We start from the raw sequence: 26763 nt of genomic DNA, 5'->3' as shown, positions 1-26763 counted from the left end.
AGTACTTGATCCTATCGGGTAAATGATATTTGATATTTGATATGTTTGAACCAGACTTTTCTCGCCGTGCATGGCATTGTTTCGCTGCATTTTCACCCATTTCGCCGCTTGCAGATAATTTGAATTTTTCCCATTTGCCTGGCTTGGCTGTTGCTCCTTTCGAGGGGTCCTGCTCCGTTTTGGGACTCATTCCGCGTCCTGTTTGCTGGTGGCAGGTCAGTTTCGGTTCAGTTTCAGTGGCATGCCTCGCCGCTTTGCCTGTTTTAAGAACTGTAAATTGCTTTAGTTGGCGCACATTTTCATCGCGAAAGGCGAAAAGCGAGGGAAAGCGGACTGCCGTATTTATGGATGCGCGGATGGTAATAGCACAGTGGTTCTGGGTTTTGTTCCTCTGCCAGTTATGCAGGAAACTTATAGCATGTGCTTATCTATGCAATGGAATGGCAGTCAGTAGTTTTACCACTTTTTGCCCTGTTTTCTTGGGCCCCCTTTATTTGCTCACAGTTGCACTTCCTTGGCACTCGAAAAATGTTTCGGAAAATTTCTTGGGCCAGGAGTTGGTGGCGGTGAGAGCTGCTGGTGAAAATTAATTTTCAGCTCCTTCCTTGTGGGTTGGACCCCCAATAAATATTCCATTTCGATTCCTTAAAATGCATAAATTCCATTTCTGGTATTGTTTAAATTGCAAGGCAAGCTGTTTGGCAATTCAGTTACAAATGTTTCCCCAAAAAAAAAATTGATTAGCAACTATAGTTACTTAAAAAGGTTTACACTACATATATGCCTATAACACAAAATTAAGGAGAGTTCCAGTATGAGCTTAATTTGATTTTTAAATAAGTTATGTACCTTCATGAACTTATTAATAAAGGTAAAGTTCAACTTAAGATAAATCTGTGCCCCTACTTTACAATGAAATGCGGCATGCAGTCATTTACATGGTTAACTGTCCACTGGATAGGAAGTCTACTTTTCGGGACAATCGTCCACAAATGCCGAATAGTTGCCGCCTCTTACACAACCTGACACATAATGCACTTAAAACTTCAGATATGTCTCGTCAATGTTTGAATATGGCACCAGCAGCAAAAGTTGCAGCTGCAGCTGCATATGCAACTGCAACACCCCACCAGCGACTGGTGGCACTTGCAACACGAGCGGCGGCGACTTGAGTGCAAAATTCAATTAACTTGCTTAAGCACGGACACATGCAAACCACACACACACTCCAAAATGCACATGTGGGTGAGCTATCAATTTCATGTCCAATCAACCTGGCAGACAGGACACACCACACCACACCACATCGTCTCAGCCACCCACCTACCAGGACACTCTTCATTTTCCTGGTGGCACAGGAGCATCGGAATCTGCTAAAGGCCAGGTGCACTGCCATGGCCCAAAACCCCGGGCCACTTAAGCAGATGTCAGCTTGATTTTTGCATATGCGACAGCACTGGGAGCTCCAAACCTATATGTATGTACAGCTCGATGGAAAAACCTTGGCGTGATTCCATACTTTTCCTGCCACAGGATCTCGACCAGCTGCGGCGTGGCTCCTGCGTGTCCTGCCCAGTCTGCTAATTGTTTTGCGGTTCATTGTTTAATTATTATGTGTGTATATACGCAGTACACGCGCGAAAAATAGTGATGTAGTCCCTACAAAAGTATTCCAACTCCTTTTCATAAAATAACTACCTCTTTTTGATAAGCTTGCATCCAGATAGTTAGTTAATTTCTGATTTTCTCCCAGTGTACCATTGACTGTTTGTTATATTTAGTGGAGTTCATTGCAAGTGCGGTGTTTGCAGCCAGATGGCTCCAGCGGAGTTCTGGCCGAGCTCTAATTAAAGCGCTTTGCATAATAAATCAGGCATGGCCTGCGACTATAATTGTGGCCCCGCCTGTGGTCGCAGCTGTTCGTTGTAACGGCGTGTCACTGCCAAATGGCCTGTCAAATAAGAAGGCATTTTGTCCAAATGTTGCCGTTGGCAGCACACGAACAACTGGTTGGGCAAACAAGTTTGACATTTTATGATATGACCACACCACTGCCATGCAAACCCCCAAAAAGCCCAGCCTTCCTTGCCTGTCAATTACATCAAATTGTGAATTTCTCTCGTTATGCATTTGACATTTTCGACTCAATATAAAACGGAAATAACTCACAAACACTCGCACACAGTGGCTGGCTACGAATTCGATCGGATATATATATACAATTGAATCTGTCAAACAACGCTCTGTACACCTTTCGCATGCCATAAATAAATAATCAATGGATTTGTGCCCATTTCAAGTCGTAGCAACCTCGCAACATGCGGCGTATACGTAATATGCACAGCAATTCGTTTGCCTTTCAAAGGATAATTTCACTTTGTACCGATTTATACAACGGAGAATGACGAAGAAAGAATGGATATTGGCATTCTAAGCATCGGGTTGACTTAAATTGAACTGAATGTTAAGTGCTCTCAATAAGCCGTTAAGCCTTGGGCCAAAATAGCTAATAAATGAGGGTATATTAATTCATCAGTTTCAGCTTAACAAGCGTACATCACACATTCTACAAGGATTTTCAGCGCCACGAGAATTCATGTTTAATTCACAGTGAGATTGGAATTCATTTGAGTTCGCTTATCTCCCCAGAAGGCTAAAACTTGGCTTTGGCTTGCGCCAAAAACTGCACTCAAAGCGATTCGACTTTGTGACCAAACTTTTACCAAACTTCTCCGTTGGAGAAAATAGAAAAATCAACACCAGAAATAAAAATGCAAAGTAAACATGAACACGCAATGCCAATCCCCTGCGAATAAATTGGCAAGTGGAAAATGGTTGAGATGAACTGAGGAAATGTTGAAATAAATGCTTTAAAACATATACAAAAAAGGTTAATTTTATTTAAAGCAACAACTCTTAAATTTATTTGTCAGTTCAATCGAACTTGGTGCTTAAATAGTTTTGCTCTTAAATACCTTTTGTTCCTGCCTTATACCAATTTCATTATCCTGTGGCGGGACAAATGCTATCCGCTTTCTTTGGGATTGGCTTTCGCCCACCATTTATTTTTTCCCCCCGGTTTTGGTTTAGTTTTTCTCTCATTTCTTTTCACCTCCGCCAACTGCAAGGCAAACGAACCGAAAATCCAAACAGCCAAAGGATAAAGCCGAGCAGAATGAGGCAGGCAGCACAAACTCGTGTTAACTACACATTTGGGTATTTGTGTATTAACACTTTGCCAGGGAGCCGCACAGAAGGATCCAGGACTCAGGGCTCAGGACTCAGGACTCGGGACTCGGGATCCAGTGGAGCAGGATCGGGAGTCGGGTTAACACAAACAGACAGTGGCCAGTTGGCCATTCGACTGATGTTCCTGGGGTTCAGGGGCTAAAGTTTAATTGGCTAGTTTAATTGTCAGAGGCAAACACCCATATACACACCCACACACACACACACTCCCCAATAAAGACAACAAAGAAATTTAATCAAGCGACGAACAATTGCAGGGGAACATAAATAAAAAGTGCAAACGTTTATTGAGTTTAACGAGCGCCGTCTGCACTCAGTCGCTCTTCAATGCCTGCATCTGTGTGCGTGGGCCGCTATCTGTGTGACAGTATCTGTGTGTACACGAAAGGACTTTTAGCGATGATGATGGGGTAGGGGAAACACCAACACCAACAACAGCGGCAACGGCAGCAGCTTAATTTAAATGTCACCTGCACTAAACAAATACGGCAAAGGGGCGGCCATCGGGGGGCGGTGGACAAACAGAGTATGATATTGTTAGTGACACTCTTTCAGCATTAAGTGTGTACATGACAAGCACACCCTCACACACACACACCCATGCGGGACTACAAACAGCATTACATATGGCCAAGTCCCGGGAAATGCACTTCAGAAGCCACTCAACTCATCGAGCAACCAATCGAACAGATAAACAAGCTCACAAAAACATTTGGGTGGTATTTCCCGAGTGATAGGATAGTTTATATAAAGATACGCTTGCTGAAGTACCAGAAAAGCCAAAAGTAAATATATGCTCTTTATACGAATAGATAAATTATTATAATGGGCTTGAATAACACGTTAGTGGAATGTAGTTTATGCGGAAAAACCATTGTCATTATACATTTTGTACAAAAGCAGATATTTTTAAGCTGGTCAGTAGATTGACGCCATCTTATCCACTTTCTGCGCTTCCTGCAGCTGCCTAAATATTTGGATTGAATGAAATTAAAATAAACAAAGTCCCTTGAAAAGGACTTCAGCTAGCTCCATTTCCATCATCATTATCGCAGTCAGAAATCATAACGATGCCAATAAAAATAAATAATTGACAAGTCGGCAAACTGTGCGGCGATGACACTGGCCATTTGGCTAAGCAGAAACGTCAAAGTGGTTAGCAGTTGGTGGTATTTACCGATGGGTGGGGCTTATATATATATATAGTCTAATGGCCAGGACTTAGCTCTCCAGCTCTAGATGTCCTGCTCCCTGTTCCCTGCGTGTGGGTAATGGGACGCGTCTCGCGTCCCATATCATTATGCATCATTAAGTTGATGGGCTCCCCGGCATCGAGACACTTCGATTTTATGGATGTAGCATATGGATGGCGGTCCAGTCGCTGTGCCAACTGCTCCGCCATTGCTATTAACCACATATTACTCATCGAACAATGTTTTTGTGGGTCCATTTGGCTTGCCCATAGTTTTATGCGCCCAACTAGGTACAATGGACTAATATTTTGATGGGTTTTGTATCGTTATGTGCATTTAGAACTAGGAACATTCGGAAGTGTTCCGTTTCATCACTAAGAGATACTCAGATCGTTAATTTCTAAACCTATTAGGAGGGACATTTTAATTTAAATGCTTGCCAAAGTGATGTTTTACCATCGATTGCATAACATTATTGGTCGCATTTAATGTGCCGCCAGGTCTTCCAATTAGTACGCAACCTTTGAGGTGAAAGTATAAGCTTCCTTCGACTGGCTGACGTAAGTCCTTGCGTCATTGCATTAAGGATTCTCGACTGTACTCCTTGTTTGCCCTCGACGCGCTGCTCCTTTCTGCTGCTCCTTTCTGCTGTTTCTGTTTGCCTTGCCCTGTTTGTTTGTTTGTTTGCTTGCCATAAGTTACCCATTGGCTGGCATCAACTTTTGGCACATTTGTTTGACAAATTGTTTTGTTTTTTTGGCCCCGTCGACGTCACTTGGTAATCGATATGTGAGCGAGGAAAAGGATACAGGACCCACACCTCAGTCCCCCTATCCCAGTTGTCCCCAGCAACCAGTTTTCGCGAGCTTACGTTGTCAGCAAAATAAACATAAATATGTATATATCGAGGGGTGTTTAACTTATATACACATATAGGAGCAGGGAGTGTTTTCGCCATATACAATTGACTAAAATTTCAATTTCTTTCTCTGCTTTCTTTGCAGGTGAGTTTGCTTTCTGAGACACTTTTCCTTCGCTTTCGCCATTGCCTTTGCCCGGCGGATTGTAAAATCAAAGTACGTACTTCGGCTGACACCTCCGCCACTCCCCCAAATAGCACAATGGAAAAAGCGGAGAAGCCGGTGCCTGAAATCAATAAAGTCGAGCGTATCCGGCTGATAGCTGTTTAATGTTTACAATATGTCTTTATCTTCCCACTGCCACCCGGCGCACTTGGCCAAAACGCTTCACCCACCAAAGCCATGACTTTGACTTTACCTTGGGCCACAAGTGCCAAACTGGCGGCTCCTGCAGCGAATGCCATGCAAAGCGCTTCGATAATGCCAAGCGTTATGGCCAAGTGCATCTGCATCTGCAGCTGCAGTTGTTATGATAGCCCTGGGTGTGAACTCCCGGCAATGGAAACGCACTCCTTCCTAATGCCAAACAATTTAGTGCAGTGTCGACGCCCCGGCAGGAAAAGGTATCCTTCGTTATCCGATTTGAATTTAGGTGAATGCGCTCAAATGTGCAATTCAATTTGGGAAACTCCATCCAAACAAACAAGGCATAGTACAGTCAGCGCCATACACTGCAAGAAAGATTTTTAGCTAAAGAATATAACTTCATTTACCAATCTTTAGGTGTTTAGGCACAAGTGAGATACATCTACATTGTATCTTATAACTGAACTTGCTAGATGCCAACTATATCCCGCTATAGAACTGAACTCTATCAATTTCTGTAGCTCATTGCCAAAATCGAGATCATTTTGTTGCTGTGCTTTTGGCGGGCAAACCGAGGACATGGGTTCGGCATGCGGCATGCGGCATGTTAACCAGAAAAGCAGCGCAGAAAGCAGTTTAGCCTGCCTGTGAACCGGAGGAGACCGCTTGCCGGGGTCGACTTAGCGCATAAAAAATTCAAAGTCAGTGAAACGCAGCTTAAGCTGTTTTTTACACAGCCAACAAAACACACAAAGAGGGGCGCACAAAATCGGGATAAACACACATGTACAACACAGATGCCGGCGGATGATGATGGGTTGCAGGTTGGGAGAGGTTGTGGAAGTGGAAGTGGAAGTGGAAGTGGGATTCGGATTCGGATTGGGACTGGGGGTCAAGGGTCGAGTTTTCAGGGTTTGCCGGCTCTTCCCAGGGAAATGCCGCGGAAAAGCGAATGGCAAAGGGAGGGGAAAGGAGAGAGGGAAGCTGCAGCATAAGCAAAGTAGATTAAACACCGCAAAGCAGTAAGCGCCCAATGAGTCGACAGTGGCTAGTGTAAATACCGGCAAAAAGTTGCTTTTTGGGGCCAAAAGCGGAAGAGCTGAGCGAAGCAAAGCCGACACAGCGCGCTTAAAAATGTCCAAAAGCGAAACCAGGTCGTCCTGCTGTCCAACTGATGGAATCTCTTTTTGGCCCAATCCCTGCGGCTCACTGGGCTTAAATATTTAGCAACAGTTTGCAGTCGGAAGTTTTTCGGGGTACAAAGAGGAGTAGGGTGGTCCAAAAAAGTTATAGAACACATGATATATGCCTGATATTTCTGGCCCTTTTGGGAAGAGACGTAATAACGTAATTAAGTGGCTCACTTGTCGGAAGTTGGCAGTGAATGGGTTTAATTTTTTGGTTACTACATCGAGGCGAAAGCGAGGCGAAAGTCAGCCAGTGGCAGTAATAATGCAATATCACAAACTTTCTAATGAGTTGTGGCAAATATTTGCAGTAAAAAGCGGAAACGTTTGTACAGCACGAGAAACAGATTACTATTAAAATTGCTAACAGTTTCAGTATCCTGTAAACATCTTTTGAAATATTACCCAACTTTACCCCTTAAACTACCAATTATGATGCGAATAAGTTGATATGCATTTCATACGTATTATATATTATTTATAGCACTTTACTTATCCGGTTTTCTTTGTGATTTTCCATTTTATTGCCCTTTTGGCATACCAGAGTACTCATTACAATATAATAACTAATTTTATTAAAATGCAACTCGAGCAGACGAACCACAGAGTGGAAAATGAGAACGCACACGTTAATTATGATGCTAAAGGGGCTTCAAGTTATTTGCCAGATTGATTAAAGTTTAATTTTCAAGTTTATTGAGACGCCTGACTCGACTGACATTTTAATTGCATGTATTGATGGCCCGAAGTTATGCAAATTCATTTAAACATTTGCCACTGCCTGACGCACAGATTGCATATTAAATATGCATTAACCTCAGTTCACTTTGTGCCTTTCGCTGCTTCTTGGAAACCACCGCATATCCGCAGGATACCAGGATACTCCACACCCATGCGCCCCCCAATTTGTTCGCTACACTTTTCTCCGCTCGGTAATGTGTTAAATTTTCACAGTTGAATTTGCGTCTGTGTGTGCGCTGAGTAAATTTGAATTTGATTGAAAAGCGTGTGACAGCGCTTCGATCCTTTTACCTGACGGAGGAGGGACACCTCGCAACCCACTTTCCCGGCCAAATCCGGACCACACCCACAACCCACCCACATTTGTCGAAGTTTAGATAACGTTGCGCATCATTTGGCACCCAGGCCCGACTGCTTACTTTGCCACGAGATGTGGTGCGCCTTCGCTTGTCAAATGGTTTTGTATAGATTTCCCCCATAGTTTCCCATTTCAACGGAACAGCCAGCCATGCTTCCCATTCCCTCCTTGTTCCCTCTAGTTTTTTTTTCTACCGCGCACTTCTATATGGCATGGGTTTTTGTGACAGCTTGTTAGACGTATCCTGGCAGTTGCAGGAAAAACCGGAACAGCAATGGCTCGAACTGAATGGAGCATTGTGTCCTGACGGCGATGAATGTAAGCGATTTATTTTATGATTTATTGCGTATACTTATTGTGTATGCTGTCCAAGGATTCACTGCACCAAGACACATCCATAGTATCTGCGCCCCATTGTTAACACTTGCAAATCGGCCGGGCTCGGCAGCACATCCTGTTCCGCTGGAGCAGGAGCATTTAAAAATTTTCATTCAATCAAGTGTCAAATTAGTGGCGATTCTTAATTTAAGCAGCCATTCCACGTCAAGTTCCGAATCTTTTCACCCTTCATAAATAAAACATTCGACTGCCACTCAATTAGGGCGTAAGTCCGGGTCCGTTTCTCGGGTACGAACAAGGATTCTGGTTCGGATTCGAACCCTAGTCCAAATGCCCAGTCCCAGCCAGGACCTACAAATCAAAAAATGTATAAAACATGCAATTTGTTTGCCAAAAGTCGTGCGTAATGTGGTCCCAGGACCTTTCTTGGGTTCCCATGATGCGGACTTGGTCCTTCCACTTCAAAATGAATCCGTTCCTGTTAGCTGTTGGTGTTGGTGTTTTTGTTACCTAAGCCCCGGCAAAAAGTTGGCAAATGAAGTGGCAAAAGTTGCTTGTCTAGACAAAAAGTGAAACCGATGCAAAGTTAGCAGCATTTTGTCTTGCTTTGACTCACTCAACCTGGGTGTGATGTTATTTCGATATGGTATCCATCACAACCTCCTTGAGTGAGCGATAGCAGGACAGAGTATCCACGAAGCTAACTGGCACCAGTGTAATACAATAAAAATATTAACAATTTTATGTGTGCAATTAAAAATCAAGAATTACAATTAGAACAAGGAGCTTTATTCACATTTATGCATTTTTATAGCTTTTGCTTGTCATTTAACTTAAGTAAGTAAACATTGAATGAAATGCCAGCAAGATAATTATTAAATAAAACAATTACTTAAAAAGCCTCATTTGTTTACCTGACTATTTATATTTGCTTAAAGTAATCAAAACAAATGTTAAATGAAAACATACGACTTAAACCATCAGGAATTTAGAGGCCGCGGGCGAATTTGGGAGGCATGTCGATTTAATAATGCTTAATGGCAAGAATCATTTCGGGCAATAAATTCATAAGTGCATATGGCACTCGCAGCACAGGAATGCCATTTGATACAGCCAGCTTCCGTAGCTGGGAGGCGCCTCCTGCCCGCCACTCCAGGATGTCGTTCCCCGGGGGCATGGTATGGGTATGGATGGCATGGCATACTCCGGGCAGCTTCTTGTGGCAAATATTTACCTTTTGGGACCTTTGGCATCCTGCATGTGTCGGTCGTCTGTCTGTCGCTCTATGAGAAAATAACATTTGCAATTTTAAGCACTTAAGACTTGTCACTGGGAGCTGGCTCGGATATCTGTATATGTAGCAGAATCAGCCAGGATATGCCCCTGTCAATATCTCGCAGCTCGGGCTAATAGCAAATTTGCAGTTATAACTCTCTCTTTTTCGTTATTACTCTTGTGGCCAAATTGCGATTATTTATTAATTAAATTTGTTATGACAACACAAGATGCAAAGTCATTTGTTTGCCTCGCTGCGTGTGCCTTTCTGTGGCTTTCGGCCAAAAGCCAGGGAAAACCACGTAAAATACAAGCGGCCAGTTTGTGTATAGCCCGTTCGGGCTATTATTTCAAGACTCAGCCAACTGGCTGGCTGTCCTGCTCTTAAGCTATTTTATTGAGTTTTCCACTCCCAGCCGTCCCTTTTCAAACCCTTTTTGGCCCACGCACACACACACATCGCACAACAAAGGCTTACATTTTTAATGCCGAGCAGACGGTTAAGCATAATTATGTTTGTCGATGGGGCGGAGTTCAGATTTTCGACCCCGAGCAGGTGCACAAAGGTAAAATAATACAGTGCGCCGGCATTTTAAGCTGGCTTAAAGACCTCGGCAAAGTTTATCCGCTGGCTTTAAATTAACCCCGATACGGTGGCTCTTTGGCCATAATATCCAGAGTAAACCAACTTGAGCTCGACACTTATGAGACATGTTCCTGCCACTTTGCACTTCGGCGGAAAATTTTTAGCCGCCAGCACTTTTCACTTTTCCTCTCATGTCGAAGTGCGTCCAGCTGAGCAACAAGAGTTATGTAATTGACTCGAAATACCCCCGGAACATTTGAAATTTTAAGCAGCAGCAGCAGCAAAGTTTCGCGTGACGACAAGGAAAAATTGCCGAAAAAGGCAGATTTCTCATTTTCCAAGCGTTTTAATTTGTGCGAAATTAAGCAAAAAATAAACTCATTTTGCTAGCTGCAGCAGCAGCAGTAGCAGCACAAACATGGCGAAACTTTTTCGATAGCTGTCTGACAACAAAGCGAAAATCTAACAAAAAAATAAGTAAAAAGCTGGAAAAACTTTCAGCGGAAGTTGATGGCAGGAAAACTCGAGTAAAATGTGCACGAAATTGTCTCTGCGCGAAAGAAAAATCTATGCGATTGAGGAGAAATTGCAAAATTCAATGCCCGCAGTAGTCTGAGCCTCCGGCCTTTTCCATTACGACGGCATCTTTATTCCGGCTACGGGCCCCTCGCCCCTGCCACCTGACCGCCTTCGCATTTTGGCCGTGACTTAGTGCCGACTTCATGCAAAGCTCTCCCTGCCGCCGACGGTGATTTAGTTGTTAGCCTGCGGACAAACATTTCATGGCTCGATGTGCTCAATTCAATCAATTGCCATCGACAGACGGCAGTCTGCAAGGATACTACCATCATCCTGTCGACCGCCAAGCCGGTGCAATTTTAATCAAAATTCGCATGTGTGTACGCCAGCTGATGTATGGCGGATCCGTTGGCTTCAGTCGTCACAGGTTGGCGTAATGGCGACATCGCACAGGATGAGCAAGGATATCGGGGATTTGCTTGCGGCTCAAGCCTTTGTTAGCCGCCCACTTGATATTTGGCAACGTGGTGCATTAAAACTATTCTTAAATCGGCGAAATCAACTTACCATCAGCCCAAAACATTCACATTTAATAAATATATATACTCTTACATATATTGATTCGTTCTATTTGACATCGCTTAAGTCTTCGAAATCAAATGTTTAGATCCCCAAAGTACTAAGAGTCAAAGTTATATACTCCTGTAATATAAATCCTGAGATTTCAAAGGTAATTATTTCAAACAAAAATGTATTTATTTTACCAAAGAGTTGTTGTATAAGGTTAGATGCTTTTTTTTAAAGTTTGATCTCATTCAATCTTTTCACACATGTGTTGTTGCTTCAAATCTTCGAACGTTGATACATTCAAATCAGTTAGGCCTTTAAGTATATTTTTATTGGTGCGTAATAGATCGGGAAAGTTAACTGGTTGTCCCGCCCACTTGTTTTTCATATGCTCCGCCCAGTTGGATTGCAACTTGGTCTTAGATGTAAGCACATTCAGTAAAAGATCTGTGAGAACTATTGATTTTTCCCGAGCTGCGATCAAAAAACCTCTGAAATATTCAATTTTTTCTGCATTGGAACTTAAAGAAGTGATGTCATCTCCTCGGTATAAATAAGATTTCAGAAAGGTCACGGATTCTTTCCTATCTGGGTCGTCCTTTGTATTTATAATCTCCTGCTCCAAAGTAGATTTTAAAACATTCACAGGCATATCAATCAGGTTGCGCCTGTATGTATCGACATCATTAAAAAACTCACAGAGGGTTTCATTTTTTATATTCAAGGGAGCGCTTTTGGCCAAAGCCTTAAAATTACCGGAAACATTAATACAAAGTGTACACTGTTTTTTTTGAATATGCTTACCAAAAAAGACAGAAACACAATGGTTAGCATTCTGCTATAGTTTGTTTAGAACTGAGAGGTTCTTTAAGTTACAACGCCTTATATAGAACCTGACATTTCTTTACTATCGTGAATATGTATTAATACATTGGTTCAATGACGTCGAAATGGACGTCAAGCTTTGTGATGCAACCATAAGAAAGCCTTTATCTTATGATTGTAATATATATATTAAATTGCAAAAGGCATAACTTCATAGAAACAACTCTAGATAGCTAGAACTTTTTTTAGCATTACAATGTCTTGGCTTTTTTAATTCAGTCAGCCCTCATGTTAAACTTAAAGCATTTGTAGAACTTCGTTGAAAAAGGATTCGACTGTTGGTCATCACGAGAGTAGTGAGGACTGTTTGTCAGCGCAAAGGACTCGCAGGCAACGCAGCCCAGCGATTTCCTTTTGTTATTCACAGGCCATAGAGAGTGGGCTCCATCCATTTGGCTAATTGTTCAGTTTGTTTTACGTGTAAGGCTACAAATTGGCCGAAGCACACGTTTCCCCAGACAGCTAGGTAGTGCCCGTTGTGAGAGCCCGAATGCACGTTCCGCTTTTCCGGGCCGCCACCCAACCATCCACCCAGCCATCCACCGAAATAGCCAGGAAAAGGTCCTGCCGCCTGTCGGGTTCATAATAATTTAAATGCTGGGCACACAGAGTGACATGGCAAAGACAAACAGAGGTCAAGCTGCGTCAGTGGCGCTGTTGCAGCAGAAGCAACTGCAAATGGCTACGTGACCGGATGCAGTGCAGCGGTTTGAATTTAAATCCAAAGGCGGCAGCATCAGAATTAGCACGACAAAGGGTTGCCAGTCGGAGTGTCCTAACAACCGGGGGATTTGGCATTCCGAAGTGAACGGCAACCGGCTTGAGTTAATTTGCCCTGGCAAGCAACAAGCTCTGCGCAAATACCAAACGACAAACGGTCCACTGCCACCATGGCCACCATGGCCACCCAGTGCACGACCCATTCCAAGCCCAAATCTGAATCCGAGTCCGAAAGGCTTGGGCCTTTCAGATCAACAGCCGAGCAAACAAATGGCGTTGCAATTGAGCACGTTTTTGTCGAGCAATGGAAATGAACTGCGACACGGTGATTCAGTTTGGCCAGCGCCAGGAGTCGAAATGGAAGTCGGAGTCAAAGTTCGGGGCTCAGTTCTAGCCCGTTCATTCTGCCCAGTTCATGTGGCAGGTCAAGTGGCATGCGGCAGCTGACAGGACGTGCGAGTTGTGGATCCCGAACTGCGCTGAGTCCTTGTGCGCATTGCGACGGAAAATCAAAAGCTATTAGGAAAATCTATAAGAAAATTGCACTTACAGCACTCTGGACATATATTACACAAAACACAAATCAATACTAATTCTAAATCAAATGGTTTCCAAGCATAAGACAAAAAAGGTGGGGCTCTTTGAGCTTCCCATTTCCTAACCAGTATGAAACAGCCCATATTCGAGGCCAGTCAATCTGTATGTCCTGGCTTAATGGATCGAAAAATTGTAACTGGAAACGGGACGATTCCGCAGGAACAAGGGAAAACGGCTGTTCCTTTTAAGTGGGCCGATCACTGCGGCTGCAAGTGGCTAGATGCCTTAATGCATATTGAGGAACAGGACGCACCTAGGGAATCCTGGCCAAAAGACAATGGCAGAAAGTCAAACTAGGCAAGGGGAAAAAAAAGCGCCGGCAAATTGGTATGGGTAAAGCATACGGCAGAGAGGCAAACAAGGTCCTGGGTAAACCGCAAAAAGGATCAACTTTCGGCCCCTATTTTTTCTGCGTTAGTTAACAGCAGCAGGAGCAGCAGCCACAGACTGGGTCCGGCATAAAAGAAACATAACTAATTTGCATAAAATGCGGAAACACGGCAGCAGCACACAGATATCTCAGTTTGTCCGGAGCGGCGGGAGTGGGAATACGGAAACTTTGTTGACGGAAATGGGGCAAAGTCGCCAGTGGAGAGTTGACGCCAAAAGGCAAACCCGCTGCGGTTTGAGCCAGGTTTTGGTACTTCTCCAGGTACTATGTGTGTTTGCCCGACTCTTTCAGACGGAGTCCACAAAATACTGAACTAAGTGCAGGCCACCAAGCCACCGACCCGCCCATGTCTTTAAGTGAGCGAAACTTTTGCATGACAAAGTGAAAGTGGAGTGTGTGGGCGGGTGAAAGTTGGCACTGGCCACCATATTAGCGGTTTGCAAAATATTTCAAGATAAGAAAGAGATTTGGTGCTGCAAGGCGTGCACGGAAAGAAAATTTGGGTATATTCATAGTAGCAAAATCCGAGCTTGTTTGAAGGTTTTGTAAAGGGACTTGTTGGGACTTTGGTTTGCTTATTATAATACCCATCGTTATAATTATGCCAAGCATTCCAATGCTGCCATAAATATATAACTATAAATATAAATATAAATATCCATGATATATAGACCATATCACTTTATTCTCTTTGTGTGTATTATGCAAAGAGGGAAAGCCTTACAAAGTGGAATATCTTAGCATGCTGATATCATGTTTCCCCGTCTTTCCTTGCAGCATGGTCAACAGGTCGATGCCCGACGCCTCCAAGGTTGAGAGAATGGTGCAGAGCGCCCTGGACGTTTGGGCGAGCCACTCGAAGCTAACATTCCGCGAGGTCTACAGCGACCAGGCCGACATTCAGATACTCTTTGCACGGTGAGTACTCCGAAGTCTACTGGGATTGCGAATCCGGTGATTGGGGATGCATGGATACGAGCACTGGTAGGCGGTGGGGGAGATCATAAAAAAGCGAGTCTTTAGTGCCATAAACAAACGCACATAAAATTGCACTTAAAAGCAGGCGAACGATAAATAAGCCAAGTATTAAATCCATGGCCATCCAACGACGTCGATGATGAAATGCCACCGATGACAAAGTCGATGGCCATGGCCGCCGTGTCTGAATCAAAGAGTTTATGTGGCAGCTGCTTGTTCTTAGATAAGCTGTGAATATGATTTTCCCCTGGCCGTGCTCGTAATTCCATTGAAACACCGAACTAATCCAGGACATCTACGCTGGTCCTTTTCTCTTCGCTTTGCAGGCGCGCGCACGGCGATGGCTATAAATTCGATGGACCTGGTCAGGTGCTGGCCCACGCCTTCTATCCCAGCGAGGGGCGTGGCGGAGATGCCCATTTCGATGCGGACGAGACGTGGAACTTTGACGGCGAATCCGATGATAGCCATGGTGGGTGCAGTTCATCAAGTCCGTTGGCCAGGTCACATAATAATGCTCTTCTTTTGACGTTAACTAATTGCATTAGAGGGCAATAGTGTTTTTGGCGGCGCTGTCTGGTCTGTGGTTTTTTTTCCGTTTGCACTGGGAAGAATTCGATTATATGGTATTTAAATTGTTAATTAAGTTGTATAATAACGCAAAATTTACCCCTATATGTTTGCTAAGTGTGGGGCGTTAATTACACGTTTTCGATAGTAATTTTATTTACAAGCGCAACTTATTTCTATCTATTTGATTATACATTTAAATAATTGTAGTGTGGATTGCAAATAATTTTTTTTTTTTGTCAAGTGCAGGGCGTGATACGTACTTCTATAAATATCGTTTGAAATTGCCATTTATTTTTATCAATTCGAAAACTGATGGTTAGTACTATTAAATAGTAGTATGCAGGATATGCAGGGAATGCTGACTAATTAGGTTTTAAAATTCATTTGTTGTCATAATCGACATCTGTTTTTCGCCAAGTGCAGGGCGTGTTACACCGAAACCACACGCGGGCAAAATCAATAAAGGCTCCATACGCTGCTGCGGTAGGGAATTGGGAATAGGTCGGGAAGTTGGCCCACTCTGGTGGGGAAGGGGGAAGCGGAAGAGAAGACCATGACTGGCGACGCGTTGCCTGCAGCCTGCCGCTTGCGTTTTGTAATTTAGCACAATAAATCGTCAGGACAGACCCCAAAGACCCCGTAGAACCCGTAGACCCCTGAAACCGAAACCCCACGGACCCCGAATTGCGCTTCGGCATTTTTAATGGTTTTTAATGCCAATAAAAAATTGTCAGCATGACGCGTGACGTTGGCAGCCATTTTAAAATGTTGCAAGCGTCGCCATTTTTATGCCACTTACAAAGTCGTCAAGGCGACGAGCCCGTCTTAACCCCCATCCTGCAGCCATCCTGCCCCCTTCCCACCCCTGTTTGGCCCTTTTTTTCGCCCGCCATTAACCAGTCAGCGTATTTATGTTGCATTCCGTGTCCTGTCGTTGCAGGAACCAATTTTTTTAACGTGGCCCTGCACGAACTGGGTCATTCGCTGGGACTGGCCCACTCCGCGATCCCGGATGCAGTCATGTTTCCATGGTACCAGAATAACGAGGTGGCGGGCAAGCTGCCCGACGACGATCGCTATGGCATCCAGCAGTTGTACGGCACCAAGGAGAAGACCTGGGGGCCCTACAAGCCACAAACCACAACAACCACAACCACGACGACCATGCGCGCGATGATTTACCGGGCAGATAAACCGACCTACTGGCCCTGGAACAATCCCAGCAACAATCCCAACAATGATCGGAATCGTGCCAGGGAGCGCCAGGAGAGGGAGCGTCAGCGCCAGGAGGAGGAGCGTCGGCTCCAGGAGAAGGAGCGGCGGCGCCAGGAGGAGGAACGGCGGCGCCAGGAGGAGGAACGGCGGCGACAAGAGGAGGAGCGTTGGCGTCAGGAGCAGGAGCGACAAGAGCAGGAGCGGCAAGGGCAGGAGCGACAAGAGCAGGAGAATCGTCGGCGCGAAAATGAACATAAAAGCCAGTGGGAGAGGAATCCCAACAAGGAACGTAATCGTCCCAGGGAGCGCCAGGAGAATGAACGGAGGCGTCAGGAGCAGGAGCGACAAGAGCAGGAGCGACAGGAGCAGGAGGATCGTCGGCGAGAAAGAGAACGTGATCGGCAGTTGGAGTGGGAACGTAGGAATAAGAATGGAGTCCGGGAACCAGTTACTCCCACGGCCAGAACCACCCCGAGACCCACCAGCAAGCCATACCCCACGGTTCACCGGCAGCACCACCACCATAACAAGCCGCAGAAACCCAAGCCGGACACCTGTATGACCTACTACGATGCCATCTCGATGATCCGCGGTGAACTGTTCATCTTTCGGGGACCGGTAAGCTTTTCAACTAGGAACCCATGTACATTACCCACGATTACCCATAAATCTCGTTCGACAGTACCTGTGGCGCATTGGAACTTCTGGTCTGCATCCTGGCTATCCCACGGAGATCAGGAGATACTGGTCCGCTCTGCCCGAAAATCTCACCAAGGTGGATGCTGTATACGAAAACAAGCAGGGACAGATTGTGTTCTTCATAGGTGAGTTAGAGATCATGGTTTAGAGATTCGATGATAAACAACCTTTATTCTTCCTTTTTTGTGCCCCAGGTCGCGAGTATTATGTATTCAACTCGGTGACGCTAGCTCCCGGCTTCCCGAAACCACTTGCCAGTCTGGGTCTGCCGCCCACTTTGACCCACATCGATGCCTCCTTCGTCTGGGGCCACAATAACCGCACCTACATGACCAGCGGCACACTGTACTGGCGCATCGACGACTACACGGGTCAGGTGGAATTGGATTACCCGCGCGACATGAGCATCTGGTCGGGAGTGGGCTACAACATTGACGCGGCATTCCAGTACTCGGATGGCAAGACGTACTTCTTTAAGAACCTGGGATACTGGGAGTTCAACGACGACCGCATGAAGGTGGCCCATGCCAAGGCTGAGCTCTCGGCACGAAAGTGGATGCAGTGCGCCCGCAGTGCTAACGAGGTGGACGACGAGCAGCGCTGGACGTCGTCCTTGGTATCCGAGGAGAACGAGGGCGAGGAAACGGGGAGAAGCGGCTCTAGGGAGCTAAGGATCAACCACTTCCTTCTTCCGATCCTTTTGCTAGCCATCGCCACCTGGCGGAGTTAAGATTGAATGTGGAGCGTAGCCTAAGAAATGTCTAGAACTAGGAGAGATGCTTTTTGTAACCAAAAATTAAAGAAGCATATTGGTCTGTTATGATCTAATTCATCAAGGAACTTAAAAACTGCAAAGCTGCAAATTACTTAGGCAAGAAAGTAAAACTTAAATGTAAGCTTGGCTAATTTTAAATTGGAAATCGAAAAGTGTTTACGATTTAGTTGTAAATTGTAGCGGCCTGAGCAGATTTTTAATAGCATCTATACTGCAGAGCGCCACTGTGTGACAGTCTGGCGCTTCAATGCCCCCAAAGACGACACCGAGCGGCCTTTCCTTAGGTTTAAGGCAAATAAATCAACACCCAGTGAAAGTCGCACATAGATGACAAATCTGCGACTTCAAACTGACCGATTTATTCATGGACACTTGCCAATTGGGCACACTGGCGCCATCTATTGGACAAATAGCAGGGCTGTTTTACCAGATCTATACAGATACATATACCGTACATATAGGATAAGTGCACAAGACTATAAGGTAACTCGTAGTCTACTTAAACGTAGAAACAAATATGTTCTATTTGTACACAGAAAGCATCGAAATTGCAATGTTGAAATTCGAGACCACTACTGCCTTATGAATAAGTAATAGCTATGCCTTTTATTGAAGAAAGTGGGACCTTATGGTCCGCTTTACTTGTTTCGACGAACCTTTCTAATTATTTATATATATATGTGATATTATCATAAATTCTGAGCGATTGTAAACAAAAGATAAACTGAACAAAAAACAATAACCTTACCTTTTGGTTAGTTTTTAGTTTTATTTACATAAGATACTTAAGCTACAAACTGTCATTTTCTACACGATTTTACCCAAAATAAAACTCTATGAATAAAGAAATATATAATGCAAAATTTAGTCATTTATCACTGGTTTTACCTTTTTACTTCGTTTGTAAAAGCTTGTCATGTAGGTGACATAAAAAATACGTTTTTACGGATTGTAGGGTTTGTAAAAAAAAAAACCGAAACGTACATACTAGTGTTGTGTCGTTCGTGAACGAACGAACTAAATTGAACTATTCACCAAACTGAACGAACGAACTAGGTCTGCCTTTATAGTTCAATATAGTTCGATAGTTCAATTTAGTTCACTTAGTTCAATATAGTTCACTTAGTTCACGTCGTTCATTTTGATCTCTTACCCTGATCGTTCGTTCGTTGTTCACTTAGTTCGATAGGTCGGTCTGAGTTCACTTAGTTCGATAGGTCGGTCTGAGTTCACTTAGTTCGATAGGTTGGTCTTAGTTCATTTAGTTCGAAAGTTCGCTTATCGAATAAGCTGATTAATTTTCGCATACATTTAAAACTACGGTTTACAAGTTTGTGCGTATCTATGGCTTCAAAACGAAAGCATAGCAAAGTTTGGAATTTCTTTGATTCAGTGGATGAGAAGAGTGCTAAATGCAAATACTGCAAAACTGTGCTTAGTGTGGCTGGTGGATCGCAAGGAAACTTATCGCGTCACCTTAAAAATAAGCACCCAGCAGTTTTGGAGGAAACAAAGCGCCAAACCAATGAAAGCCGACAGGAAGCAAATGTAAACATAATATTTTGATTTATTCATTTAAGTAGGCTTACTAAATTCTTGATTTCTTTTAACATAGACTCCTCAGATAATTGGACCCCAACAGCAAGTAATAACTTCGTTCATTCAACGACCACCGGCTGCCGGGAAAGCTGAGAAAATTGATAGGCAACTAGTTCGTATGATTGCAAAAGGTCATCATGCATTGCGAATTGTAGAAGAGCCTGATTTCAAGCAGCTCATAGATGATGTGTCTAATTGCCCCGGATACAAGATGCCCACTCGAAAAACGCTGTCCAACGTGCTTCTTCCAAAGCTTCGGGACGAAATTGTTGGTAGCGTCAAAGAAAAAATGGAGCTGGCATCTGCAGTTTGTTTGACAACGGATTGTTGGACCTCTCTTGCAAATGAAAGTTATATTGCTGTTACAGCTCATTTTATTGAGAGTGAGGCAACTGTTATGAGCTCACATATGATTGCATGCGAGGCATTCGTTGAGCAGCACAGTGGTCAAAATCTGTGCGCATTTTTACAAAAAATAGCAGAAAGATGGAGTATAGAGAACAAAATATCTGCTGTGGTTTCCGATAATGCTGCAAATATTGTCAATGCCATTAAAACAGGAAATTGGCCACATATACCATGTTTTGCACAACCTAATTGTGCAAAAAGGACTCCGCGAAATCAGCGTTGTACAAAACAAAGTCAAACTCATTGTGGAGTTTTTCAATCGTAGCACTTTCGGCCTTAAGAAGCTGAAGTCAACTGAAACCCAATTGAACTTGCCCGAGCTCAAATTGATTCAAGAAGTGTCAACTCGTTGGAATTCAACTTTTAAAATGCTAGAAAGGCTTGTTGTGTTGAAAGATGCTCTTATATTAACACTTTCTACTCTGCGTTCTGAATTAAACTTATCTCAGAATGAGTGGGCGATAGTAGAAGAGTAACTGCCTATATTAAAACCATTCATGGAGGTAACAGAAGAAATATCAGCAGAAAAGAATGTAACCCTTTCAAAGGTTATAGTTCTTGCGATTTTGCTACAGAACTGTTTGAATAACAAAACGCCTAAGGATAAATGTGTTGCTGCACTTGTTGCAGTTCTAAAAGCTGAGATGAATCGACGATTTTGCAAGCTGGAAAGTAACGAACTCTACGCAGAGAGTAACATTTTAGATCCTCGATTTAAAGGTCGTTGGTTCAAGTCAAAAGAAGAATACGAAAAAGCTGTTTGTAATCTTAAAAGGAAAGTAACTCCAATTCGTCTCAACAGCGAAAATTATGAATTCGAATCACCTGCGTTTGAAACTAATTCAGCCAATCAGAGTTCGGTTTGGTGTGATTTTGACAGTGAGTTCAAGAACACGACAAAGGCTGCAAAAACTACCCCGGTTCTGCCGAGAAAGAGATAGAAAAATACCTCGAAGAGGAATTTATACCGAGGACTGCTGACCCTTTGGTTTGGTGGGAACAAAGAAAGAAATTGTATCCGCATCTATATTCTTACAGCCTTAAGCGACTATGCCTTATGGCTACATCAGTTCCTTGCTAACGCCTATTTTCAAGTGCTGGGGAAATCATCCGAAAAAGACGGATGCTACTAAAACCTAATAAAGTGGAAAATCTAATGTTCCTTCATAGCAACATGTAGATGGATCACAGGTATAAACATAATTTTATCATATGTTATTGAAAATGTTCCCTAATAAACTTCTCTATTCTCTTTTCAGAAATCAAATAAATGCATTAAAATTACTATATTATCTGTTTGTAAGCTCTTTATTATTTCTTATTATTATTATGTATAAGTGTTTTTGACATAAATTGAATAAATAATATTAATTTTCAATGACAGCATTGTATGAAATAAATTCATAACATTTTTTTTTTTGAAGCACCTTTAAGCAAGTTTAAAAAATGAACGATTGAACTAAATGAACGACCTAGTTCATTGATTTTAAACGAACGAACGAACTTATTCCTCAAATTGAACTAGGATTACTACATACGCTACGTAGACTGGGAAACCGACCCAATTTAACGGCCCTGATGGGCACAAAAATTTGATATAGCCATGATGACGGAGCTAAAAACCCAAAATGGGAGCTCACTCCGATACAATATTATCGTATACATATAATCGTATCACTGAAATAAACAAATGCATCATAAGCGATAATATCGTTAGCTCCAAGTATAGACAAGACTGAGGTTTGTTATGACGGTTGCCTGAAAATGTTTGCCGCTCTGCAGGATCAGCAATATGTACATATATTTATAAAGCATGTTAGCTTCAATGGAGTCTTCCTGTCGGCTCATCTTTGAGTGCCACCGCTATCTGAAGCACTATAGATCCGCGGCGATCGTAATGGTATTGTAATGATAACCCCGCTGTTAATGGCCTCCGATGACCTTATCTTATCGTCCGGAATTAGCTGCCGTTTGACACAAGGTGTTAATTTAGTGTAACAGTCACCAGCTGTTCGGGTCGGGTAATGGCAACCACATGCGAGATCTTTCGCTCGGTTCTACCGGCGTATGAATATATCGCTCCCGCTGCTCCGTTGACTGTCATTAGGCTATGCGTCACCTCGCCTCGCAGCCGTGACGTCCACACAGTTCCACAGTTCCACAGTCCCACCGTTCGCCATGTAGTCCCGTAGTACCCAGAACCATACCCAAAGTTGGCGATTCCACGGCGACTCGGTGACAGTTGCGCGCCCACAGTCAAGCCCAGCGGTACAGCACTCAATTTTGGCGAGGAGGCGGCACATAACAAGTATACTATATCTATTATACACATTCATATATGCATATATGCATATAGGCCAGCCCGTATTAAATTAAAGACAATTGTGAGTAGAGGTCGCGACAAAGCGAAGATAGACCCGAACGTTTGCTTTTGATCCCTGCGCAAAGCAACCTGATATCTGGGTTTACGAGCACTTGGTGAGCACTGATTGGTGATCCCTGCCGATAAGGAGTATCTTTTGTTGCCCCGCGGGCGGTGTGTTCTTGATTTCGGATAGGGCCTGAGCGCCCATACTAATTACCATGTAATTTATACGGCAGTATAAAATACGGTCGGTTTAAATTACGAACTAATCTAGAGCTTACAAGCTCCAGAGATAACTATTGGATTGAACTATTGTGTTCTTATCCTTGTTTGTTTCAACAATTATGACTTAGATTGGCAGGGTATTACACAAATATTTTGATTCTGCTTAAGCAGTTAATACATGGATACATGGATACATGGATTAGACAGGCCAAGCAAGTTGATTGTTTTTGATAAGCGATATTGTTATTTTGCCTTGGGCTCCAGACTTAGCATCGCTGTTAATGCTCCTCGCATGTACTAATCGGGTTAAGACTGTGACACACTGCAAATTCCACAGAGATTTCGATCTCTACTTAAGTAGCAGCTATTTTAATCTAATCGAAAACATAGCCAAGACTAGGTCGAACTTCAGTGACGAAGAAATGGTGGCCATATGACATGGCTACTATCTAATCGTCGCTCAAGAGACACCAGTTACTGTCATAACTAGGCGGAAATCGGGGCCAAAAGCAACCGGTTGACTAATCGCACCTGGAAAAATTTCAATAAATCAAACCTATGCTTTGCATCGAACAGGTGGTGATAAGGCAAACCCAGCGAAAAGTAGCCATGTCGGAGGCCTATTCGAATTCCATACGCAGCCTGAGTCCAGAGCTGGCCAAAAAGGCGCACGACGAGCTGGGAGAGATACCCGACAGAATCGATGAGGATATCGAAACGTTGCGCACTTGGATCTCCAAGCAACCTCATCTCAAGGCTCGCCAGGATGCCCAGTTCCTGGTCGCCTTCCTCCGTGGCTGCAAATACAGCTTGGAGAAAACCAAACTCAAGTTGGACAACTTCTATGCGATGAGGGGAGCCGTGCCCGAGCTCTACAAGAATCGCATTGTGGGTGAGAAGCAGCTAAGCATTCTGGACACAGGGTGAGATCTACTAGAGGTAGTAAACAGAATGTTTCCTCATAATTTATTAAAACTGCAGTTCCCTCCTCCGATTGCCGCAGCCACTGCAGGCTGATGGTCCTCGCATCCACATCTCCCGCTACGGCCAATACGACTCGAAGAAGTACTCCATTGCCGAGGTTGTCCAGGTAAACACGATGCTCGGCGAGATTCAGATAAGGGAAGACGACAATGCTATGATATCCGGCTTTGTGGAGATCATCGACATGAAGGGCGTTGGGGCAGGTCACCTATTCCAATTCGACGCGGTGCTGGTCAAGAAACTGGCCGTTTTGGGCGATAAAGCGTATCCCTACAGGCCCAAGGGCTTCCACTTTGTAAATGCGCACTCCAGTGCAGAGAAGTTCATGTCCATTGCCAAGAGCCTAATGAGTGAAAAGATTCGGAAACGGGTGAGTTTATCAAATATGTCACAAAAGTGTAACCACTAGGGAACATTTTCTACCCGCCTAGTTTCATATACACTCCAAACTGGACAGCCTCTACAAGTATGTGCCCAAGGAATGCTTGCCAGCTGAGTATGGGGGCAGCAACGGAACCATCCAGGACGTCGTCAGTACATGGAGGACCAAGCTCCTGGCCTACAAGCCATTCTTCGAGGAGGAGACTTCTTATGGCACGAATGAAAAGCTAAGGCGAGGACAGCCCGTTAATGCCGAATCACTTTTTGGAATCGAAGGATCCTTCAGAAAACTAGACATCGACTAGTCTAGAGCGTAACATATAAAAACTTGTCATTTTTAATCTTTGTACGAACGCAGACAAATCAAAACTAAACAACATAAAACTAATTATACGAATTTGGTTAATTAGTACGCGGTAAGTACTTGAGTCCTTACAACTTTGCCGCCGTCGCCTGCTTAGATTTTCGGTCAATAAAAGTCAGTCCCTCGTCATGGTAGGGATTTGCGGATTCCCTTACGCGTTCCAACCATTTGACCACTTTTGGGAACTTTTTCTCGTCCACTCTGTATTGGCAGAGCCCTTAAATGCAATAAGCAAAATTATTTTCGTTAAGTTATCTCCACACTAGTTTAACACACTCAGCTGGTTGATTTCGGAAGAGCCAAGGATATCAGCCATTGTCAGGTTTTTCCCAACCAAAAAATCATTTTCCAGCCACAGGCGCTCCAGTAGACCCAGATTATTTTCCACTCCCTCAATCAGTGCTTGAATCTGCTCTGGCTTGGGCTTGGGCGCTATCCCGTTCATGGGAAACAGCCAGGCATCTCGGAAGTACAGGGAACAGGCCAGCCGAATGTTCAGGTGTTGCCACTCAAGGAACTCATCCACTCGGGCACGGTCCTCCAGCGTCTTTGGGTAGAGCTTCTCATCGAACTGACCTTTGTCTGCGAGATATCTGCAAGGGGGCAATGTACGATCCAAATGTGAGATTGCTTTCCAATGATGGCCTTCCCATACCTTATAATCGCTATGGTCTCGGACAAATGGAAGTCCCCATCCACAATGGCGGGCACCTTCTGGAATCGATTGATCTTCTTGTACTCGTCGGTCAATTGCTCAACTAATAAAACATAAAAGAGTCGGAGCAGTTTAGATGATTATTTTGACTTACATTTTCGCAGGGCAATCGGGCAATACTCAACGGGCGAGTTGCTGAATTTTAAACCAATCCATAGACCACGGGCGATCGGGGACAACAAATCGTAATAGAATCTAATTGGCTTGGACATGGTGGTCAATTGCTCCCGGTCCTCAGTCCAAAATTCCAAACAGCCGGCAAACACGAATATCTTCAGCTGGAAAGTGAGAAATTAAGCAAAGCTCCAGTCAAAAGATCTTGAGTGTCACCTTGCAACACTGGTCTTGTGCTATTATTGTTGTCCCGCTCTAGGGGGCAAATTCAAAAGTGGCTGCCAACTTCAAAGATAGTTATATTATATAAATAAAAACCAAATAAAACTATTATTGATCGGGCAAACGATAGCACCCCTCTTCAGAGTCTCTAATTATTTTAACATTTAGGAGTTTTGCAGCGCAGAACTGAACACAATAAACATCAGATAAGGCACAAAAAAGTCTTAAAATCCTAGTAAATGCAATGAACAAAGAAAACAGTCAAAATCGCAAGGAAATCAGTTCTTGGCCTTGACTGCCTGCTGAGAGGTCTTGTAGACAAAACTGTGGGCCTCATCGTAGTAGGGATTGGTAGCATCACGAACGCGTTCCATCCACTTGGCCACTTTGGGGAATTGCTTCTCATTTACGTTGTACTGGCAGAGCTCTAAATTATAAATTGTAATTAATAGAATTCATTTGATTCATACATCAGTGGGCCCAGTCTTACTCATCTGATTAATTTCTGAAGCCCCGAAGATGTCTGCCACGGTAAGCTTGTCGCCGACTAAGAAGTCCTTTTCCAGCCAGAGGCGTTCCAGTAGACCCAAATTACTCTCCACATCCTTGATTAGCTTCTTGACAGCCTCTGGCTTGGGAGCCGGTGCCAGTCCCTTTGCCGGAAGAAGCCACACCTGACGGAAGAACAGGGAGCAGACCAAGCGGACATTGAAGTGCTGCCACTCGAGGAACTCGTCCACACGCGCACGATCCTCTAAGGCTTTGGGGTAGAGCTGTTCACTGAAGACTCCCTTGTCCGCGAGATATCTGAAATGTGTCATCTATCTGTATTATTAACCTGGCAATCCGAGGTCTGGAAACTTGAACTAACCGCACTATGGAGACACTCTCGCCCAACTGAAATTTACCATCCACGATGGCCGGCACCTTTTGGAACCGATTTATACTGCGGTATTCGTCGGTCAATTGCTCCTCTGGAGTATAACCTCCCAAATGTTAGATCTTTATACCTTTATATACATGTGTAACTTGTTATTTATACTTACGTTTTCGCAGGGCAACCGGGCAGTCTTCAAACGGGGTCTTGCCCAATTTCATAGCAATCCAGAGGGCGCGGGATGGCTGCGATAGGAAATCGTAATAGTACTTAACAGCCTTCGACATCTTGGCAATTTATTATTCAGTTAGCTTCAGCCAACCAGGTAAACACGAGATCAAAATACATTTGTTGTCACTGATGAAATGTCAAAAAGCTCAAAGCAAAAAGCTTTATGCCGGTCCAAAGTTCAAACTGTTCGCTTTTCAACACTGCA

The 26763-nt window shown here is 43.9% G+C and overlaps 4 protein-coding genes and 1 long non-coding RNA gene across 10 annotated transcripts in view; 3 read left to right on the top strand and 2 right to left on the bottom strand.

Annotated features, from left to right (window-relative positions):
- Positions 1-18940, top strand: part of LOC6608387 (matrix metalloproteinase-2) — a 71898-nt gene extending 52958 nt beyond the window's left edge. For both annotated transcript variants that reach the window (XM_002033087.2, XM_032715131.1), the window contains 5 exons: positions 14611-14751; positions 15138-15283; positions 16325-17217; positions 17282-17423; positions 17493-18940. In XM_002033087.2, coding sequence (XP_002033123.1) covers positions 14611-14751; positions 15138-15283; positions 16325-17217; positions 17282-17423; positions 17493-18028 — 1858 coding nt within the window. In that variant the 3' untranslated portion in view covers positions 18029-18940. The remainder of the gene's footprint in view (positions 1-14610; positions 14752-15137; positions 15284-16324; positions 17218-17281; positions 17424-17492) is intronic.
- Positions 18941-19102: 162 nt separating this feature from the next.
- LOC116800404 lies at positions 19103-21384 on the top strand. Of its 2 annotated transcripts, XR_004361339.1 has the most exons (4): positions 19103-19290; positions 19467-19621; positions 19689-21271; positions 21340-21384. It is a non-coding gene; the product is annotated as an uncharacterized LOC116800404 (long non-coding RNA). The 2 variants fall into 2 exon arrangements; XR_004361338.1 differs by having other exon boundaries at positions 19105-19621.
- Positions 21385-22296: 912 nt separating this feature from the next.
- LOC6608386 (alpha-tocopherol transfer protein-like) lies at positions 22297-24423 on the top strand. Of its 2 annotated transcripts, none has more exons than XM_032715132.1 (4): positions 22297-22388; positions 23247-23593; positions 23652-24024; positions 24086-24423. In XM_032715132.1, the coding sequence occupies exons 2-4, from the start codon at positions 23280-23282 to the stop codon at positions 24338-24340; spliced, it is 942 nt and encodes a 313-aa protein (XP_032571023.1). In that variant the 5' UTR covers positions 22297-22388; positions 23247-23279; the 3' UTR covers positions 24341-24423. The 2 variants fall into 2 exon arrangements, with proteins under 2 accessions (XP_032571023.1, XP_002033122.1); XM_002033086.2 differs by having other exon boundaries at positions 22313-22464.
- Positions 24350-25534, bottom strand: LOC6608385 (glutathione S-transferase theta-1). 2 transcript variants are annotated; one of them, XM_032715135.1, is made up of 5 exons: positions 25445-25534; positions 25209-25392; positions 25055-25157; positions 24676-24992; positions 24350-24616 (listed from the first exon to the last, which is right to left on the bottom strand). In XM_032715135.1, the coding sequence occupies exons 2-5, from the start codon at positions 25324-25326 to the stop codon at positions 24468-24470; spliced, it is 687 nt and encodes a 228-aa protein (XP_032571026.1). In that variant the 5' UTR covers positions 25327-25392; positions 25445-25534; the 3' UTR covers positions 24350-24467. The 2 variants fall into 2 exon arrangements, with proteins under 2 accessions (XP_032571026.1, XP_002033121.1); XM_002033085.2 differs by lacking the exon at positions 25445-25534 and having other exon boundaries at positions 25209-25406.
- Positions 25535-25558: 24 nt separating this feature from the next.
- LOC6608384 (glutathione S-transferase theta-1) lies at positions 25559-26690 on the bottom strand. 2 transcript variants are annotated; one of them, XM_032715134.1, is made up of 4 exons: positions 26497-26690; positions 26322-26436; positions 25941-26257; positions 25559-25877 (listed from the first exon to the last, which is right to left on the bottom strand). In XM_032715134.1, the coding sequence occupies exons 1-4, from the start codon at positions 26612-26614 to the stop codon at positions 25729-25731; spliced, it is 699 nt and encodes a 232-aa protein (XP_032571025.1). In that variant the 5' UTR covers positions 26615-26690; the 3' UTR covers positions 25559-25728. The 2 variants fall into 2 exon arrangements, with proteins under 2 accessions (XP_032571025.1, XP_002033120.1); XM_002033084.2 differs by having other exon boundaries at positions 26322-26424; positions 26497-26689.
- Between the last annotated feature and the right edge of the window lie 73 nt (positions 26691-26763).

This window comes from Drosophila sechellia, chromosome 2R, assembly GCF_004382195.2.
Source record: "Drosophila sechellia strain sech25 chromosome 2R, ASM438219v1, whole genome shotgun sequence".
Classification (NCBI taxonomy): Eukaryota; Metazoa; Arthropoda; class Insecta; order Diptera; family Drosophilidae; genus Drosophila; species Drosophila sechellia.
The sequence above is the reverse complement of the archived record's forward strand: the minus strand, read 5'-3'. Positions and strand labels throughout refer to the sequence as shown.